At 35.9% G+C, this 20,649-nt stretch overlaps 2 protein-coding genes across 8 annotated transcripts in view; one reads left to right on the forward strand and one right to left on the reverse strand.

The window, feature by feature from the left end:
* The window catches only part of LOC102232610 (double-stranded RNA-specific editase 1-like), a 129,815-nt gene extending 124,822 nt beyond the window's left edge, over positions 1 to 4,993 (forward strand). For all 3 annotated transcript variants that reach the window (XM_023336484.1, XM_023336483.1, XM_014469597.2), the window contains one exon: positions 178 to 4,993. In XM_023336484.1, the coding sequence (XP_023192252.1) occupies positions 178 to 354 (177 nt within the window). In that variant the 3' untranslated portion in view covers positions 355 to 4,993. The remainder of the gene's footprint in view (positions 1 to 177) is intronic.
* A 7,934-nt stretch (positions 4,994 to 12,927) lies between these two features.
* On the reverse strand, positions 12,928 to 19,787 carry LOC102233236 (anterior gradient protein 3-like). Of its 5 annotated transcripts, none has more exons than XM_023336464.1 (8): positions 19,621 to 19,787; positions 17,142 to 17,255; positions 16,897 to 16,960; positions 16,615 to 16,667; positions 15,118 to 15,194; positions 14,815 to 14,878; positions 13,857 to 13,940; positions 12,928 to 13,256 (listed from the first exon to the last, which is right to left on the reverse strand). In XM_023336464.1, the coding sequence occupies exons 2-8, from the start codon at positions 17,242 to 17,244 to the stop codon at positions 13,207 to 13,209; spliced, it is 495 nt and encodes a 164-aa protein (XP_023192232.1). In that variant the 5' UTR covers positions 17,245 to 17,255; positions 19,621 to 19,787; the 3' UTR covers positions 12,928 to 13,206. The 5 variants fall into 5 exon arrangements, with proteins under 5 accessions (XP_023192232.1, XP_023192230.1, XP_023192233.1 ...); XM_023336462.1 differs by lacking the exon at positions 19,621 to 19,787 and adding an exon at positions 19,574 to 19,598; XM_023336465.1 differs by lacking the exon at positions 19,621 to 19,787 and adding an exon at positions 19,536 to 19,559.
* Positions 19,788 to 20,649: the final 862 nt, after the last annotated feature.

Below are 20,649 nucleotides of genomic sequence, written 5' to 3' on the forward strand. Positions count from 1 at the left end.
CATCCTGAAAGGAGCTCAGAATAGGCAGAACGGAGCAGACTAAAATCTCATTATATAGGAATGATTCTGTGCAAATAATGTAATATGTTTTGTAAAGCACAGAGACCTATGCTAACCTGTTCAAGGAAGCTTCATCCTAAATTCTACTTTCTGTTTCTATTTCCTCTTCCTACCCAGCTGTCATCCATCCTGCGGATCAAAGTGCCCAAGCCCAGCTCATACCATGATGCCAAGCAGGCGGCCATGGAGTACCACTCTGCTAAAAAGGCCCTCATCAAGGCCTTCCACAAGGCTGGCCTGGGGGCCTGGGTCAAAAAGCCCATCGAGCAAGACCAGTTCACCCTCAGCTCCTGATTGAGTCCGGGGACCAAATGGAGAGGGGGGGTTTCCCAATGCACCAGCTCCTCCCGCCCTCCCTCCCTGACCCAGGCCGGAAAACTTATCGAGCCCCTCAGTAACATTTTATTTCCGTCCCCATGTGTGAGCTATACATGTGCACTTGTCACCTGCGTGGCTCCACGAACTCTCCATAGCTCATCATTCCTCAGAGGACCTCCGCCTCATCTTGTTTCTCATTTTTGATTTTTAAGCCTATAATTTTGGTTTTAATTGTTTTCTGTTTTTAAACTGGAACCATTGTTCTTTTTTTTTCAGTCACTTTGTTTTCAGGACAGAAATGTTCCTCATGCTGTAGGTGTGAAAAAGTGGCGAAAATACAATTTTTGTCTCTTTTCGCAAAATGAGTGTAGCCTTTTTAGGGGAACATGTAGCATAGAAGAAATATTTTTTTTTTGTTGTTGTTGTTACTGACTAATACCAATGTGTATGGACCTAAAGATAATTGCTAAAATTAAAAACAGTGATCTTTAATTTAATGATTCATAAATCCTCAAGATGTAAATCTAGTTCAGAAAAGTGAAAATATTGTAGGTATAACATATAATGTGTGTTTCTCTGATGCGTTCTTAGCCCCTTTTATTAAAGGTGAAAATGTTCTAAAACAATGTCGCCCTGTTTGATTGATTCACAATAAAACAAATTCAGGACAGGTGTGACTGCAGCTTAGCACTCTCAAGTTAATATTTTGTGATTTTCTTTTTCATTCATTTATTCATTCATTTGTCCTCAAAGGTATTTCCCATCGCTGTCACTTCATACTTGAATATCCGGGTGGGTCATGTTGGAGTCCTCCCCCTCACCTGGGTCCCGGGACGAAGCTTTAGGAGGCGCTGCACGTTCTATTATTTTTTCCTTGATTTATTTGGTTTCCTTTTTGAATCCATGGCTTTGCATGGAAACTGAACTGAGAGGCTTGCCGAGCAGAAAACAAGCGACGGAGAACTCTATGCGTCAACGATTTTTGAATGAATGCCAGCAACTTTCTCCACAGGCAGCTTTGAATCTTTGTCTCTATTTTCTACATTTCTTGTGATTAATTGAATGATTTTTGGGGGGCTTCAAGAGAAGAGGGTTTTTTTTCTGTTTGTTTGTTTACTTTCTGTGTTCCCTTATCAAAAAAGGATAAATGGGGATGAAACTACTGAGAGAACAGTGACTGTACAACAAACTTCTCAGACTTCTTGTATTTACACCACAGAGACCCCTGACAGCTGTCAGATCAGATAATAGTAGATGTCCTGTAGCACACATATGGTACAGTATATGAAGCTAGATTCAAGATATGCCACATTAAGCCCATCTGTGGTGGCTGTGATGCAAACATGCAATCTCCACAACGTTGTCCTTGGAAGCACCTTCACAGACCGTGCATGAACAGACTCAGAAGCTGTATGCTGAAACCTGATGCCAGTAGTGTCCAACCAAATGTACAGTTTTCCAGTTTGATGTTCAGCCTCCTGTATTAACGCCTCTCTGTGTATTAACTCCTGTTCACCGTGAGTCAATACTCTTCCATGTTTTAAACTGGTCAATGAAAACGCATTTCTAAGAAACTTCAGTCAATTCCTGTTTCCAGCTGTAGGATGAAAAACACAGTTTGAGTGTGAAATTTGTGTGTGCTCAGGTGTCTTTCAGCATACTCAGTTAAATTTTCACCAAAGATGTAGATTTTCACGTGTTTTTCCCCCAGTGTTAATAACACCTGTTTTTTAATGGCTTGCCATTATTCCGCCATCATCCCTTTACTGGCAGGTTGTTTTTTTTTTGTACTTGTGTTTTCTGCAAAAAAAAAAAGTATATTCCATATTGGGCATAAAAGTCAGGCTTCTTTAGTGCAAATGTAGCTGTCAGCGCCCACCGTGCATTTTGTGACCTGCAATCATAACTGTTGCAATATACTTGTTCTGCGCATATAAGGAACAACAAATGTGGCAAATTCTCCCTCTGTGGAAACCTTTTGGATCTCTCCTTTGTCAGTAGGAATGTGAAGATCTTATTGTTCCTATATATAAGTTTATGAATCACTGACTACAGCCAATGTACAGCATGGCACCAACACTTCCAGAGTCGACTTGATTCATTCCCATTGTAGCAAGACAGATACAGCAGGAAGAAAAAAAAAAGCAGCACTGTTACATTTCTCCTCCACCAGCTGGCACTCGTGATGTCATCGAAGGTTGTCCAATCCTCCTTGTTTTGATTTAATTTTCTAAGCCATCATTAGAAAATCAAAGCTGTGTTCAAAATGTTCACTCACTCAGACTGTGTGTGTACAAAACTGAATGGTGCAGGTGGAGCCAGCGTTTTGGTGTTGCAACACTAAATTCTGCTTTAATGTGTTTATTTGCAGGTATATTGCATAAACAAGCACCAGCAGCATACATCACATTATAAATAAATGGTTTTTTTTAAACCTTATACTAACATAATTCATCATCATAAAATTTGCACTAAGTCTTATGTTACCAGTTTTACTTTCCGTGAAGTCAGGAAAGTCACAAAAATCAACTGCGGACAATAAGTGTCAGTATGCAAACATCAGCATTAGTGTCTTTACTTTATTATCATTCTTGGTCAGTCAAGGCATTACATTTTGTTTCATGTACACTATTTCTACTGTTTGGTAACGTTTTATATGTTGCTTTATTTATAAGAAAAGGAAATCACTGGTGGATGTTAGCTGCCCTGCATGTTAATGGTAGCATGCTAACATTAGCATTACCATGCTGAATTGACTGAAGCTGAAATACAGTAGAGCTGATGTAGATTCTCTACTTACACTGTATGACATTGAATTGAATTTCTAGTTGACCATAGTTGATGCTGTGTAAGCGTGTGTAAAATATTAGAAAGTCTTGAAAATTCGAAGATGCTTTTGTTACTAAACTCTTCATATTGGCAGTGGTTAAAAACTGGAAACACTGAGCTCAACATGAACTTTTTAACAAAGCAGAGAAAACCATTTGCTAATGCAACTTTTAGTTTTTTTTTAGTTATTCTTAACTGCGTATGTTAAATGTACATCATCACTAACAGTAACATGCTAAAGACTGTATGTTGGTGGCTTTAGATGCACATCAAAAAATGCCTCCATCTATTTCTATGAAACAACCTACTGCAGCATCTGAACACAACATAAATGTAAATGGCAATATGTTATGGCATTTTGTTCAAAATGGATAAGGGAAGATTAATTTTTGAGATTGACATATTCTGAGATACATGACCAATCATATTATTACAAAGATAATTTAAAATACAGATATATCATGTTAATGTCAGCATCAGTATGTTAATGTTCACAGCTACACAACTGTCATATAGTCTACAGTAGTGTAAAGAGTGTACTACCTCTTTACAATACTTTTGCTAAGCCCTATGAGAGTTTTCTTGTTCACCGTACAGTGGGTGTTAGCTTGCTAAATTTAGCATTACCATTTTTAGGCCATTCAAGTTATTCTGGTTTTTTTTAAAAGTTAGTGTACCACCTCAACACTACTTTTTTGTACCATCTGAGAACTTCTGAGTACACAATTAATGGTAGATTTAGAGTCATTGTTATCTGTTTTCAAAGGCACTGAATCCTAATGTTAGCATTAGCTCGCTCTGTTAGCTCAGGCTTAATTTAATCATGGTCTAATTTGATGATGCCATGTAGCACCTCTGTAGACTATCTTTACTGTACCAGGCAGTAGCTTTTTAGTACACTATCTACATAGTGGCTAGAAAACTAATAATTAGCTGAGGATGTTAGAATGCTAATGTTAGCCTTAATGGACTTTGTTAGCTCAGGTTGTAGGGCGTAGTGGTCTGTCTTTAACAATGCAGTGAACTGTACATTCAAGTAAACAGTAGAAATTGTGCACAGGAGATGAAAATGACTGTAGTGTACTAATGAAGAAAAAGTGACCAATTTGAACACAGCTTTGAAGTTAGCTTTATAGTAAAAATGAAGAACAGTCTGATTGAGTGATCCCCTACAATTTAACCCTAACTACAATCCTAGCCAGTAGGCCTACTCCATATGCAAGTGTGACAGATGTTTCTCTTCCTCTCTGTTTCTCCCAGTTCGTTCTGTTAATGTTTTGATTTTTACAAAGCTGTCTGAGGGTTTTTCTTTTTCGTATATGCCCCGTTAAGATTGCCTGCTCCTAGAGTTTAGTTTTTTTTTTTTTGACTGCACTAAAGATGTCAACTGATGATGTCATGATTTAAAAAGAAAAAAAAAAAAAGGAAAAAGTCTCCATTTATGGTTCGGATGAATTCAACTACTGGAGCAAGTATGGAACTGCTTCCGCTTAACCCCCTCGTGAATCCCTGAAGACGGTCAGTGCAACCCTTCCCCCTTCTTGGTGGGGTTATGTTATTTTGGTTCTGTTCAGTGAGCCCACATTTGGAGGCTTTTGCTCTTTCTGGGTTCAGTTGTCCAATGTGTGAAATCCTCCACCAACTCAAACCACGACCTTGCATGTTCTACCAACACTGAAGCTGCACCTAGCATGATGACAAACTTTTAAGGACAATGTAGAAAAAACAGATATAGATAGTTATATGAAATCAAGAAAAAAAAAAGAATAAAGAAGTTCTTAGTTTACTTTTGATCTTTGGGTCAAGTTTATTTCTGATTATGTCTTTGACTCTTCTTTCTGTGTGTCTGTGAAATGATAATATAAGAATTCACAATTCTCAACTCAATGGTCAAGGTGGAATTAGTTTTATCACTTCTACGTATCATTTGTTCCCAGTTTGCCTCCTTGTAGATTCAGTTCTGATCATCATAAGGTTACAAGAATTAAACAGAACATTAACATTCTAAAAAAAACAATCAAAATCAGGTACAGAACAATTTTCTTCCTTAAGAAAGAAAGTCATAACACACGCAGCAATGTCAACAATGAAGCCAAAGCATTGCTATACCAGTTTATCCTGACATCCATCTTACACAAGTTAGTCCAGTAGATTTGCTTTAGATGTCTTTCAATCCAAGGACATATGACCATGATTTATTATTATTTCAGCTGCAACCTTACGTGCCAAACATTAATTTTTAACAGGAAGCATGCACTGTTGGCAGTAAAATCCATAATATTTTATTAAAGTACTTACATATTCACCTTAAGATGTGATTAAAATATTTTCTGTTTTGTTTTGTATACCCCTTATATGATCTTCATATAAGATATATCACGTCCTTTCTTTTGAATACTGGATGTCAAACCATAAATTAGAAAATATCGGCTCTCCACTAAGTAATTTTGAGAAAAAAAGAAAGCAAGATATGATGTAAACTTGTGTAACAAAAGACAATGGGTGAAAATACTGTGCAGTGCAACAATAAGGAACATCTGTTCAGCCTGATTTCATTAACCTGTCGCTCTGTTTGCCTGAGAATTAACAGCCTGTCACTGGAGATCTCCGATGGAATCACCAATTTAATTAGACAAACAACGTATTTCATTTCTAAGATCACCTCAGGGTCCACCATTACCAGAACTACACCTTTCAAGTCCTGATTGCGCAGTGTTCCACAATGAAACACATTTTAAGCAGAGTTTGAAGTTTTATATATAATCTGTAGAGTAGCTTTGTGTGGCGGTGGTGACATTTTTGCAGAAACTAATTGCATACGTGTCGGGTGTCAATCAGACTCAGTGTGGAGGCTGGATTAGTCAGACGGAGGCGTCTCATGCATTTTACTGCTGGTTTTAATCTTCAGGTCGGACAGCAAGTTAAGGAGGGTCATCCGGTTCCCTCTGTGTGCTTACCAAACTCATTTGAAGAGTAAATCAAAAACGTACTTCAGATCTGAAAGATATTTGGGGTCAGATGCTTTTAAGTTTACTTAACTTGGGGAACTAAGAACTCATTTATTCATACTGCTGTTTTATTGATAAGTTAATTCAGATCAAACAAAAACTGATTTGGAATGATTTATTGAAACCAGATAGATGCTTAATTATTAATATAATATTGTCTTATTTAAAAAACAGATGTCACGCTTAAAGCATTGAATCTTTTCCTAATTTCAGAAGAAGCTTTCTGACTTTTTTTTGTTGTTGTTGCAAATTTCAGTCACAACAAATGGATCAAGTAATAATTCAGTGAGTTATTGTCATTTTTTAGTATTTAACTTATACACTACAGTCCAGCGGATCCTAAACGTCTTTTTACTAAAAAAGGTGAAATAAAACTGTAGCTAGTAGAGATGTGGCGGATGCTGCAGTACCTCCTAATGAATGACAAAATAGTCCAAGCAAAAACCCATTGTTGATAATAATATATATTATTATGGGGTGTACATATTTCAGTGATGTTCTATCAGTGTGTGATGTATCAGTGATGGGTTGCTCCTGTTCTGCAGCTTCTGTGATCTTACGATTGAAACATAAATATCAACAGCAAACATCACAAAATGGATTTTTTTCGTTGTGTTTACAAATCCATAAAAACAACAAACAGAGCGCCATCTGCAAAGCTCAGAACTTATGATAGCTGCTTATGGTTTTATGCTTTTTCACAACTGTAAAAGACTTATGAGACATTGCATAAATAATAATTTCCTTTCTTTTTTGTTTCCATTTTCTCCTAGTTTCCTCTGGAGACTCTTTGTTTTCTCCTCTAACAGCTCTGAACTGGTTAATATATTCTTAACATGCATTAGATTTCCCTCTATGGACATATCGTAATGTCAACATTTTGGTAATTTCTTCATTTGGTGTAAAATAATCTATTAAAAAACTTTAATTTTCTGGCCCTAACGTCATATCAAAATGTTGTCAAAGCAAACCATTGAAAGTCAGCCTGCATGTAGTTAGCCTGTACAGGATGTTACCTGTTTCACCCGTTGATGGATTAAAAACAGAGCAGTAGAAGAAAGAAATGAAGGAAACTAAAAACTATGTTAGCAACATCAGATTTGCAATGTTTTTTTGTTTGTCTGTTTTTTTTTTATATGGGTCGAACGTACGGCATTTCACCATCTGTCTCTAAAGTGATTTAAAAAAAACTATATATTTTTAAATACTTATTTTGGTCCAAGCTCATCAAAATTTTACATTTTTGTTTGCTGCTGTTCATATTTGTTTAGCTGTGGGGAAAAATCAGCTGAGAGGAAACCCTAAAATAATCCTCCAAGTAGATAGCAATTTCTTTGTTTACTCTCTGGGCAGATGAACTATCAGATCAATTATAAATAATCTATAGATGCTGTAAACACTGAGCTCTCTGAAGTTTACCACCCCATTGGCAGGATGAAAGCTCTAAAAGCAGATTCAGTCATTGCAGCAAACTTCACCATGTGAGAAACGCTCTGGGTTTTAATAATGCAGAAACCATCTGCTATTTCTTGTGACGCCGTCTATGGAAAACTTCTATCAAGTCTTTTTATTACAAGTAATTAAAGTTGGCTTTGTCTTAGTATTTAAGCTAAAAAATATAGTATTTATGAGCTCCAGGAAAGCCTAAAATCATCTTCATGAGGCCAGACACAAAGATTCACTGGTAAACATTAAAATATGCATTCTTTTAATTTATCAGCACGTCGCCTCAGAGCGCCAGCACAGTAAAGAACAGAGGAGCAGCTCTGGGCGTCCCGGTGCAGGAGGGCAGTGAGGGAGAGGCCAACAGCTTGTGCCCCTGAGAGAAATGACAAATCATTAGCACTGGTCCAGGAGTAAATGGGAGCCACACTCCTCCAAGGCCCACATTTCCATTTCAATTTTCTGCTCAACAGAGTTGATGTATGTGGCGAATCAAACAGCCAGACCAGTCTCCACCTCGGCCGGCTCGAGCCTCCTGATATTCACCGGTTAGAGTATGGATGTGACCTTGTATGTGTGTGTGTGCATGTGTAGGTGTTTTATGCAGTGATGTGATGACACCAACAGACTAAGTACAAAGGAAACACAGCGTCTCTGTGTAAAATGTTTTGCCAAAAGAAAAAGAAAATCAGTTTCTCCATTGAGGGGCTTCATGTGATGTGATGCAAGTTGAGTTTAACAGTGTGCAGAACATCATATAGCATCATACAGCATTAAACAACATCCTCTGCACTGAAAATCTTTGTGATGACTGAAAATTTCATGAAGAGTTTTGACAGTACTGCCAGTACCATAAGGAACTGTTGAAATGTTTAATAAATCAGGAACATTCATAGATAATAAATGTAACAAATTTAAAGTTTGAACACAGATGGATGCTGTCAACGCAAAAGGACATAATGAGCTGCAGTGGGACCACAGCAAGTTCCCAAGTAATAATGTTGCTGATAAAACAGCATTTTGCACCTGAAAATATATGATTTTGTTCCTACAGAACCAGTCATAGTCATTAGAAATATGATTGTTTAAATCTGGCTATAAACTAGTCATAAAGAAAATGTAAAATACACTAAATACTCACTTTTAACAATCTTATATTCATTTGTCCATTCTACTAATAAAGCACCAAATATTTCCTTGAATCTGACTATAATTTTTGCACATTACAATCAGCTAAGCTTACCTACAAATCCGGTGATGGGATGTGGTGACAGTTGAAAGGAACAACTCCCTTTTAAGCTGAAGAAACTTTCAGATAGAGCTAATCGCAAAAGCAGAAATGCATGAGGCCAGAGAAACACAGAAAGTACACAAAGATTATGGTGAGAAATTTTTTTAAAAAAAAGCTCCATCCATTACAAAGTTGTAAAATGACAGAAAAACAGAGAAAGTACAGAAAGTTGTTGACTTAGTCCAAGAAAAAGACAGACGTTAAATTGATGACTGTCCAGGAAAGAGACAGAAATAAACTAATCACCAGAGCATGAGTACTTTCTATAACTAAGCTAAAACCAAAAATGTATACAGAGTTAATTGAAGTAATGTCAGGGAAGGAGACGCGACTAAACACAGAAGAAGACGTTTCTCCAGTTGAGTATCATTACCTCAAACTCGCAGGAGCAGATGGATAATGACTCATTTAGGCCTGATTAAAAGGTTTTACTGAATTGGAAGTTCAATAGTGTTTTTTTTTTCATCCACTTCAGGAGTGGATTAAGAAAATCATCTGCTTTAGGAATGTAGAAAATCAAGCTGGTTTTGAAGAAAATTTGTAGAGATTAAAAAAGACATGCTTGACTTTTTATTATTTACTGCAAACAGAAATATTAATTGTGTTAAGTGTATTTTAAACATGTTAGACACATGCTTACACACAGTCTTATGTATAAAAATTCATCTGACGTGAAGAAACACGGTGTTGTTAAAAAGTTGACTTCCCATCAGTACAGCCATTTGGTAATTGCTAAACCATCTCTGTGGCACGGTGATAGTTTGCAATTTACTCAGCGGTAATCCCGAGTGCCGCTGTGTGTGAGAGGAGAGCAGATAGGCTAAGTGCGGAGGAGAAAAGTGTCAAGAGGAGACGCAGATTGAGCTTATCTGTGCGCTCAGGCCTTCCTTTGTCAGAACAGCTCCTTTACTGATGAAGGCTCTTTGAACCTGACAGAATAATTAAAATCAAAGAGAAAAAAGCTGACATTTGCAATTTGACCTGTCTGACTTACAAGGCAAAATTGGCACCGTTTCCTGTAGATTGCATTATAATAGCATTCTGCCCCCGTGTGAGCGTGAGTGTGAGGAAAGTTTGTGTTGGCGTGTGCGCATGTGTGTACTGTACATATTGGTTCAATGCAGTGTGTATTCAAGAGTGTGTGGGATGGAATAAAAGAGTAAGTTTATGGCATATTACCCAGTCATTTCTTCATTAAGGAGCTGTTTTCCGGTAAGCGGGCGCTATTTGAATAGCTAAATTGTCCGAGCAATGTGCAAACAAGAACTAATAGCCCAATGTCCTTGTCACTGGCAAAGTCAAAGTAAAGATCTCTAAACTTAGGTGAGTGTCTGTGTGTTTGACGGTTTGGTCTGTGAGAATATTTCTGTAAATCTGAAGATTCTTGCCTTGAATTTGATGTCCACATGTGGGCAACAGCCAATTTGTTGTCTGGTTTTAAAATGGAAATATTTTAGAACCATCAGAGCAAAACAGATAGAAAGTATGTGAATCATAATCTGTTTTTTTATTGTTTTATCAAAGAAGAAAATATTAAAAACCCTGTTCTGCACCAAAAAGGGATTTCTCTTTAAAGCAGGAAGTGAATACCATATATGAATAATGATGTGAAATCTCATGTATAACAGCTGTATAAAAAAATGGACGGTTTACTTCATCATGTTGTAGGTCTAGTGGATGCATATTGTGTTATTAATAATACAGCAAATGGAGGTAGTGACTTTTGCTGATAAGATCATCTGGACAGGAAATGCAGACCAGCAGGAAGAAAACTCAACAATTGGAAATATGGGTTTATAGTCATTTGTGCAAATGAAGATCAAATACTGTGCAGCAGATGGTCATAGTTTTCAGCAGGCCCAGATTTCTGTTTTCAAATTTGTTTCCATTGGTCTTGTGTAAAATGTTCTGTGAGATTGAATTTGGGGATTTTATTTGCTAATTATCAGAACTAACAGAAATAAATGGTTTAAATATTTTTGCTCTATTTGGAATTAATCCATACATCAACTTTACGTTTTTAATTAAATTACAGAAATGAATGAACTTTTTAATGATATTCAAATTTATAGGAATGTACTTGTATTTATAAAATTTTCATGTACGCCACACTGTGCGGCTATCACATCAAACATATTACATGAACAAACTTGGCCTCCATTCATGTTTTTCCCACTTGAATAACAATTCCTTAAACAGCGCCAAGTAAATGAGGTATTATTCATTTTCTCCAAGTGGTATGACAGCTTTGGGAAGATTTGGAGGCATCATTTCTCTCCCAGAACACTGAAACAGCAGCGCAGAGAACACACGGAGGGAATTGTCAGACCTGAGATGCCAGAGCAGAAAACACATTTGTTATGAATCCAGCAGTGCGCGCATACGAAACCTATTGGAAAAAACAGAGGGAGGCAGTGTTTAAAAAATCTGGAGAGGTCCATCTTGAGATGTTTTTAAACAGCATGAAGAAAAGACAACTTCTCAGTGAGCCCTGTTAGCTTGTGACAGAATTCAGACTGATAAAAAAGAGGATATGTTGCATTAGTTAATACACATTATTAAAAGCATGTGATATAAAGGGAATAAATAACTCATAATAACTTATAGCATCAGTTTCACTCTTGTGCAACAAACAATTAACTTTATAGGAAGGACCATCAGGGCTGGTCTTCCCTCCATCCAGGACTTGAACATGTCAAGGGGCAGCTAAAGCTAACGTCTCTGCAGACCCCACACATTCTGGACACAAATCGTGTAGATGGCACTACAGAACGCTACTTACAAAAAATAGCCACCCCAGACACCCTCCAGGCTGTCAAAGTGGTCAGATTTATACCATACATACTTTCAATATTTCAACCTGGTCTTCTTTTGTTAAAGCATTGCACATATAAATATTTACAAGAAAGACAAAACTTTTTTTTTTTTGCTTTGTTTTGTTTTTTCATATTGTGAATGTTGTCACTGATAGCAAAGCATAACCAAAGACAAAATTCCTTATTGGTGAGCACAAACTTACTAAAATAAAGTTGATTCCTAATACATTTGTGTTCAACAGCTGAGCCATGTTGATTTCAACTTATTTTCAATGAAAGCCAACTAAACACAGCTAATACATTTGACAAGAAATTGGCATTTAACTTCTTGTAGCTCCCCAACACTTTATAAATAAGAACACACCATTAAGTACACATCTTTTTATGTGGCGATCTTCACATCTGGAAAAGTAGGTGATTTAAAAAACTAATATAACCTTGTTTTACTCATAAAAATACAAATTCTGAAAAAAAAGAGGCAAGGACATCAGACCTAGTAATAAATTTTCTACATTTAACTAAAACTACTTCAGTCAACCCTAAGCCATTTTTGCTTTCATTCCAGCTAAACAAAATTTGCTTAGAGCCACAAAGGCAATAGACAAAAGAAATGACTTCATAAAAATATTCTTAGTGTCATTCTTTACAGAAATATTATGCATGGAAATGTTAAACCAAGCTTTTACTAATTACATTTACATTTCAAACATTAAACATTACATTGCAGAGCTTTGATCTGCATTAAGGTTTTGCCTATTAAAACTGAGTGAAACTTATAGCGTTCCTTTGATTTTGTTATCATTACAATGAATGCATTCGATCTCTAAAAATGTCTTCATATGGTCTACTTTAACTAGCTGTATCACACTGCCACCTAGTGTTGGATAAAATGCCAATATCCAAAAAACTACAATCTATTGTTTTCCAGGTTCTGTGAAATGAGAATTAATTGTTTATTTGTTATTAACAAAATGAAGGTTAAGATATTTTATTAATCTTTGGTAACTCTGTGCTCCTATTTCAGTTTTAGTTTGACTCTTAAACTCCCAGAGCTTTGAAAACATTAAAGTTGGTGGTAAATTTGCCTTTTTCTTTTCTTAACAACCCTTAAGAAAATACAATTTTAAGATTTTAATGCGAGTAAATAGAATAAAGTTGAAGCTTTTCATTGAAATTGCATTTATTTCAATGTGGTTAAGACACAACAACACATTGCAAAGAACTTGACATTTGAAGTTGTTTTCCCACTTTTTTCTGAGGTATGCAGCCATTTCTCGACATAAAAAAGCACTACTGCAGAACAGCAACCGAAATATTACAAATGCATGAATAAAATAACACTTGCTTCTCTTTAATGTTGGTTTAAGTGAGCTCTATAAGACCATGTAACAGTTCAGTGCTGGCCTTTCTGCAGGAGCAACCTGGTAGAAGCGGAGCTGCGTCAGAGTTCACTGTGCAGCAGGAGTTTGACTTTCTTCATGTTTGCTGCCACTGCCAAAGAACAGAGGACAGGAACAGAAACATCAGAGCTCCGATACTGAGCTACCAACAGGACAGTTCATTAATTCAAGCTGCAGGTACATCTGCTGTGCAACAGTTTGTAATAATCCACATTTATTGAAGACTGCACACTTGTCAACAGGAGGTTCACTTTGCTAAAACACAATGTCAAAGAACAGCTAACTCCCGGCTTGAGTATGAAATAGTTTTCTCAACATTGCTACTCAGAAATAAACTGTTGCATCACTTTTTATTTCCTTTTAACAACCCTTGGGAAAAAAAATTACATGTTTTTTCTGGAGCCTTTACTATCAATTGCCCACTTTCACTTAAGTTCAAGCTACTATAGCTAAATATCTACATGTGGATTCCTTTGGACAACAAAGAATATGATAATATTTTCCTGTGTAATTTGAAAAAGCAAAATATACACTCAAAGTGTTGCCTAAGTAGTTATCTCAGAATATTTCAACCTTCATAGTGTTCATGTAAATATTACTTTACAGATTGGACATAGGGATTCTCCTTGCATGTTTTCACCCTATTAAACAAGAGCAAACAGCGTCAAAGTGAGAGCTAACGGTCACTCACAGAGCTCCATCTCATCTGGGCCGTAGGTGTAGAGACGCTCTTCGTATTTCCCCACAATATCTGCGCGCACAGTCTGAGATGGATCTGCAGAATGACACAAATGATCAGCTAAAGATATGACAGTTAGAAGAACATGGGAATAATATAGCAGAATAAACAAAAGATGATGGGAAACTATAGCAAAATGCTATTCCGCAGAAGAGTTACATCAAGTTAGTAGCACATAGACTTGTGAGAAAATTATGAAATCACATGAAAGTGTTATATATATATATATATATATATATATATATATATATATTATATGTATATAATCTGTACAAATTTATATTTAACATATTTTTTTAACAATACTTAGAAATATGAGTAAACAATAAAAAACAAAAATCCCTTTAATTTTTTTTTTAAACAGGACAACCACACATTTGTTTGTAACTTAAAATGGCTAAAACACACTTAGGAGAGTTCAGGAACATTCTGACAATTTTGGAACAAAAAAGTAACTACAATATACTTTACCTGCTGCACACCATGAGACATTTTGCTGTTTTAAGTTGGAAGCAACACTAAATAGCCACCAAAATTCTTAAAGTCCCAAATATTTTAGTAAGATGTTGATGTATACATTGAAATTGAAATATCTTTGCAGCCTACGCACTGAAGCATGAATATGGCAGAGCCACTCAGAGAATTTCTGCATTTGCAAATCCAGTATTATTCAACATTTACGTTGTGGGGGAAAAAGTAAAAGGAAACATTTCCCCCCAGAATTTACCCATGAAGTATCAAAACAACTTTAAATGGATAAAATGTATTCTTCTCATTCACATTCATGTACTCTGTGTTATGATCATATTTAATTAGGCATAAAATCCCTCTCTGATGTTTACTTCTGATTTTCTCAGAGCTGCAATTAACATCACTGATTCGTATTATAATAATTGATGGGAGTATTTACCAACAAAGAGGATTCTGGGAACATAATAGCCATCAGGAGCCAGATGCTTGTCCCCAATTTCCTCCTGTAGAAGAACAATAATCACAACAATTATAATAACCGCCAATGATAAATGTGGTAATTTACACAGAACCAAAATAGAATCTGAAAGCATTGTGCTTACAGTACATACCTAAATAAACATTAGCACTAATCTGAATAGATTTTCCAAAATTTTGCATTAATAATAACATATCTAGAAGTGTCATGACCAGTAATATTTTACATAGTTTCTCTTCAGAGTATGTATAATATTTTACTTACCACCACGTTAAGCATGATGAAGTCATCTTTGGCCATTTTCTGGATGGATTTATCAGCAACAAATGCCTCCTTCAGAGCTGTTAAAATACTTATATTTAGTCTGAGTAGTTAACTGGATATGATATGATAGTAATGAGTACAATAATGCAACAAAAACAATAAATGAAAAACACATTTTACAGGACATTTTTAAAGTACACTAACCTTTAACCCTCTATGGCATGACTTTTTATTTTTGTGGGGAAGAATTATTTTCCTGCATTCTTTGGGAGCTTGGTGGTCCCTAATTACATGTCAATCATAAAATCGGACTCTGACACCTCCTGGAACCAGATTTGGGTTTGTTGCCTCAGGGTAACATTGGTCTAGAACACCAAGATTGTCTACACTGATTATGAGAAATGAAATACAAATCAAACAAAAACTATATTCATAAAAAAACTTTTTTTTGGACAAAAATATGTCAAAAATCATGCCCCCCAAAAAATAAAATAAAGGAGCAATGTGAGGTACAGCTATGTGGTTTGTTGCCTGAGGGCAACGCCATGCCATAGAGGGCTAAATGTGAATGTATGACAGTTGAATTTAAATTTACAGTGCTCTACACGCTTGTGGGCATTCCTGGTAAAGATGTGTAGAAGAAAACCCTGAATTAATTGTGCAATACCCAGATTTAAATTTAACTAATTTAAATCTGGGTATTGCACAATCAAAACATGTTACAGTACTGTGAGGAATCTGTGTTTCTGGGAACTTTGTTAAGATATAGGGCATCTAGGGGGATTTTAAATAAAAATCCGCTCAATTCAGCTAGAAAACTGAAAATGGGGTCATGATTGGGTCTTTTAGCAGGATAATGATCCAAAAAATGGACAAATTAACATAGAAATGGTTCATTTGACATAAAATTAGCCTTATTTCATAGAGATCTCAGTCTTTAGTCCTAAATCCTATACAAAATACTGAGAAGAGATGAAGAAAATAAAATAGATGACCCAAGTCTCTGGATGATCAAGAGAAAAAGATTCCTCAAAGACCCTTCTCTCCATTAGGACCACCAGTGAAACAGTTACAGAAGACTAGGTCTGTCAGTACTTTGTACAACAAAATCTGGTGTTTCTATCTCATAGGATTCTTATACTCTTCCACTGAATAAACGTCTTTTCACCAGACAGTACACATTTGATTTACAGGCCTTTAAGACCTCTTTACAAGGAATGCTAATAGAACAAAACTAAGAGCCAGCTCTGCTCTGCAGCTCTGCTCTGTTGTTGAGACTTCCACCGAGCCTGCCTCTAGAAAACCAACTGAGTGATTTATAACTAGAAATCCAACATACTTCATTAAGTACACTGCAGGGAATCAGGGACACAAGCACTGAACTCCCCGTGAAGTAAAGGAGCCACAATGACAGAGGGTGTGCAGGTCTGCATCTATACATGTCATATTTGTTTTTTTCATTGAACAAAGCAAAACAAAACCAAAGTTCTACGGTACCTTTACTGTGTGGGCAGTTGTCTAGATGATGAATGACCATCAGTGGTTTCTGACTGCGAAAATAAAACCAGTGAATCAACTCGGTGGGTTCTTCAGCACAGTAAGCACACTGATGGTGTAAATGCAATTAATCTATTGACAAATTAAGCTGCAATGGCAATCTTTTACATGATTAATGATTTTATAAAGCCAACTGTTTACCTGTATGTGATTTTTTTAAAAAGCTACATTGAAAAGAAGATAATCTTATCATGCAATCAAAGAATGGGTTTAAAGTCCTACCTCTTGGCACTTTCTGACAGGCCCTCTTCAAAACTTTTGACCCATTTTATATTTTTCCCCCATCCTGAAGAAGAAGAAGAAGAAGAAGAAGAAGAAGAAGAAGAACAAGAAGAAGAAGAAGAAGAAGAAGAAGAAGAAGAAGAAGAAGAAGAAGAAGAAGAAAAAAAAAGCAAAAACAAGACAAGCTAATTTTAGACTTTCATTCAGTCTTGTGATGAAATCAATCTGCTCAAACTGAACTTCACCTCTTGACAGGGGCGCAGTCGCAGTCTTCACCTTTTTTTTATTCTGTGCCTCAGCAATGGCACAGAGGCTGATGAACAAAGCAAGCACGACCCAGCGAAGCATCGCTCCCCGACCTTTGAGAAAACCACAGTAATAATCGCCTGTTTAACTTTAACATGTCAGGTGTCAGGTGTGGCGTCGCTCCGCCCACGCGCATGACGCACTGCGCGTAGGGCACCAAGTTCCTTACAAATTATTGCAATTATAGTAATTGCGATAACAAGAAAAGTGTAGAAAGCGTGTTAATAAATTAAATACAAAAGTAAGAATTTTACCCAATGAGAGGAAGAATCCTCCACCGTGTGGTCTGTTCATTGAGCTCAACCTGAACCTTCCTGCTCTAAGGGCTGTTTAGCCCAGTATACACATTTCAGGTTTGGCAGGTACGCACACGCCTTGAATTATCGTTCGTTTATTTCCCATATCAGGTCTCACTCCTCGCGCACACAGGTCTCTCTCTATGGCATAAGTGACGTCAAAGACAGAATAAACAAAGATCTTAGGAATTATTTGACCGATTGTAGGCAAAAAAAATAATAAATAAAAAAAATACAGCGAAGCATGAGCTACTGAGCCAACACTAAAGTGCTTTGAACTAATAAAAAAATATGAAGAATATTAAGCAGTGAAGACATGAGAAATGATCCTATGTCGAGTCTGTTACAGCTGTTCTTCAAAAATGATTTACTTTGAACGGCAGTGGTAAAGTCTTATTCTAGAATAATATACTTAATGTGAAGTTCTGAAGACTTTGATGATTTTTGACCTTTTTCTCAGACTCTTTGTTGCATTTCTCACACACCTACTGCAAAACCTAGTTGATACTTGCAAAGGTTGTAATGGATAGTTCATTCCTCAAAACCACATATTCATACCGATGAAGTGTCAATTTCATCACTATAAAAAGTACTGACACCACGTTTATGATTATTCACTCTGGAAGTGTTTTCTAATGTAAGGAAGTCAGATCTTTTTGACACTATCTGAAAATGTTCAAAACAACAGTAGACTCTATTAGCACAACTATTGGTAAATAAGTATCAGACACTAAAAAATATGCTTCACAATTATACTCTATATGCTGTCTGCAATTCTAATTTGTTCACAACATTGTACAAAAATAAAGTATGGATTCATATAAAGCAAACGTAAGAAACATCTTTTGGAATTGCTGACATCTTTAAGAAAGAATAAGAAAATGCATAAAATCAACAGATCTTAAGAACAAGTTCAACATTTATGTTTGTAATGACTCAAGCAATGAAATGGGGATAATTAGTTTTAGAGAGAATGACTATTTAGCTCAGCTCACTATCGTAGTCCATTTTGACTGACATGAACAAATGATAATATAAAACAGCAGAGAATTTTTGTAAGCAATTGATGCAGGTCCTAAGCAATCTGAAATGTGTTGGCAAGAAAGAGAAACTGCTTCTACGGTAGGCATGAAGGACCAAGTGTTGTGCATGTTTGAGTTATGAGTTCAGTTTCCTGAACTCATAAAATCAATAGACTTCAATAGAAATCAATAGACTTCCCTTATTTCCTCATTTCAATCCCACGCATTTTTTTGGTGAGTCTTAATTTTCCAGCTCTAAGTAGAGGGAAATAAACTCAGAATAATTCCGAATTATTGTAAAATTTCAGGGTGGTGAGCAACACAAAGCATTTGTACTCAGGACACCCAACTGGCTAGCAATGGTGTCTGTGTCGTGCACATGTCAGAGAAAAAAGACTAATTTCTTCTCTGCAATCACACACCTTGTTGGGGGTTAACTTCAAAGATATTCAATCTTTAATCATTAAACAAGTAAGACAAGCCTGGAATTCCTGTGGTAAAAATAGCAGCAATTTTAAACATTTTGAAGCATTTCCTTAAAGTGGATGTGATAAACATCTTCTCTTTAACAATTTCCTTGTAGAGCACTCTTGTGCACATTACAATTGCTTCCTTCTCAACATTCAAAATGGAGAAATCATAATTTGTGTCACAAATGATGATTCACATAGAAATCTACTTCTCAGTAATTTATGATTGCATTTTTGTCAGAAATTAACAAGTACAGCCATAATTGTGCAAGTTCTTTACAAATCCAGCAATCTTTTAATCAGCTTTTCATGTTGTAAAAGACGACATGAATGTTTACACAGAGAAGACAACTCAAAATTCTCCTACTCTTGTCTTCTGATAAAACTTATGGTGGATGTCTTACCTTGTCAGCATGAAGCAAGAATCTGTGCTTGCTCGCCTCTATGATTTCCCTTTTGTCAGTTTTCTTTTAGCCAAACTTGCCAAACAGGTATTTATATAATAGTTTGAAAGGAATATGAAACAAAGAGAAAATGTTACTCACTAAGAAGCTATTATATGTATGCGCATACACAAACACACCCATCAATCCTTAGTCTGATGTTCAGAGGAAACCAAGCACAGCATACCAGCAGTGAAGAACAGTGGCGGAGAGGAGGTGACGTGAGCCACACGACTTGAACAACTTGCAGTTAATGAGTCCAACCAACAATGCCTCTGAGTATCAGAGTAAAACGCACAAGCATCGCTAGATCAGATTTAGCTAACAACTCCACTTCACCGTAACAGGAAGGGTGGGAAATTAAAAACAAAGGAACTCCAGCAAACCATAAAGGCAAAGTAAGGGCCAAAGGTTTGCTACGTAATTGTCAGAAACAGATAAGGATTACAACCAGAAGACTTATTTTTGGCTTTGGTCCAGCTAAGTAAAATGTAGTATTTTTGTAATATCTACATCATGAAATTTGTTTTGATTTTTAAATGAAAGAAAAACAAATTTGTTCTAGGGTTTTAACATAAAGAAACTCATGAAACTTTATTATGAAAGGGAATTCATGCAACTTCTTTAATTATCATATTTGATTACATGATAAAGCAAGTAGTTTGCGATCTGAAGACAAAAAGCACCAATCCCAGCATTTATTTTTTACAAAAATCTTTTAAAACATTTCTCAACTTTATCATTCTTTCACAAACTTATTAAGAGCCACAGTGGAAGGTCCAGAGTTACTTGAAGTTCTGGTTTCAGACCACACCCTAAGGGTATAGCTGCTAAAGTTAATTTCACAATGATTTAAAACATGACCTGTGGGCTAATGGTTTTATAACCAGTGACTTTGTGAACAAATAGATTAGTCTTAAAAACCATGGAATTTGCTTTAATCATTTTTGAAAACTGGTTATGTATTGCAAAAATACAATCAAGTAGAAAAACATATTTTCATTTCCATATTTTATTCTTTATTGTATTGTCTTAATAAAATTATGATTTAAATTGCTTAAAAAAGTAACTATAAAGTTTTTTTTTAGTAATTATAAATTAAAATCTATAAATATATTATATACCTGATTTGCCACATAACCTAACTTAAGCTTTTATCAAACTTAGTGATAGAAAGGAAAATTTCTCCTCTTTTTAGCTCCATTTCCATTAGTGT

Source organism: Xiphophorus maculatus, chromosome 7, assembly GCF_002775205.1.
Source record: "Xiphophorus maculatus strain JP 163 A chromosome 7, X_maculatus-5.0-male, whole genome shotgun sequence".
Lineage (NCBI taxonomy): Eukaryota > Metazoa > Chordata > Actinopteri > Cyprinodontiformes > Poeciliidae > Xiphophorus > Xiphophorus maculatus.

What these genes read in the sequence shown, in the direction of transcription:
- LOC102233236 (XM_005801240.2), bottom strand. Translation starts at nt 17,496, where the DNA reads ATGAACAGACCACACGGTGGAGGATTCTTCCTCTCATTGG. An exon ending in AGGATTCTTCCTCTCATTGG is followed by an intron (nt 17,256 to 17,456) that starts GTAAAATTCTTA and finishes GTTTTCTCAAAG; the next exon opens with GTCGGGGAGCGATGCTTCGC. An exon ending in CCCAGATGAGATGGAGCTCT is followed by an intron (nt 13,257 to 13,856) that starts GTGAGTGACCGT and finishes GTTCTTTGGCAG; the next exon opens with TGGCAGCAAACATGAAGAAA.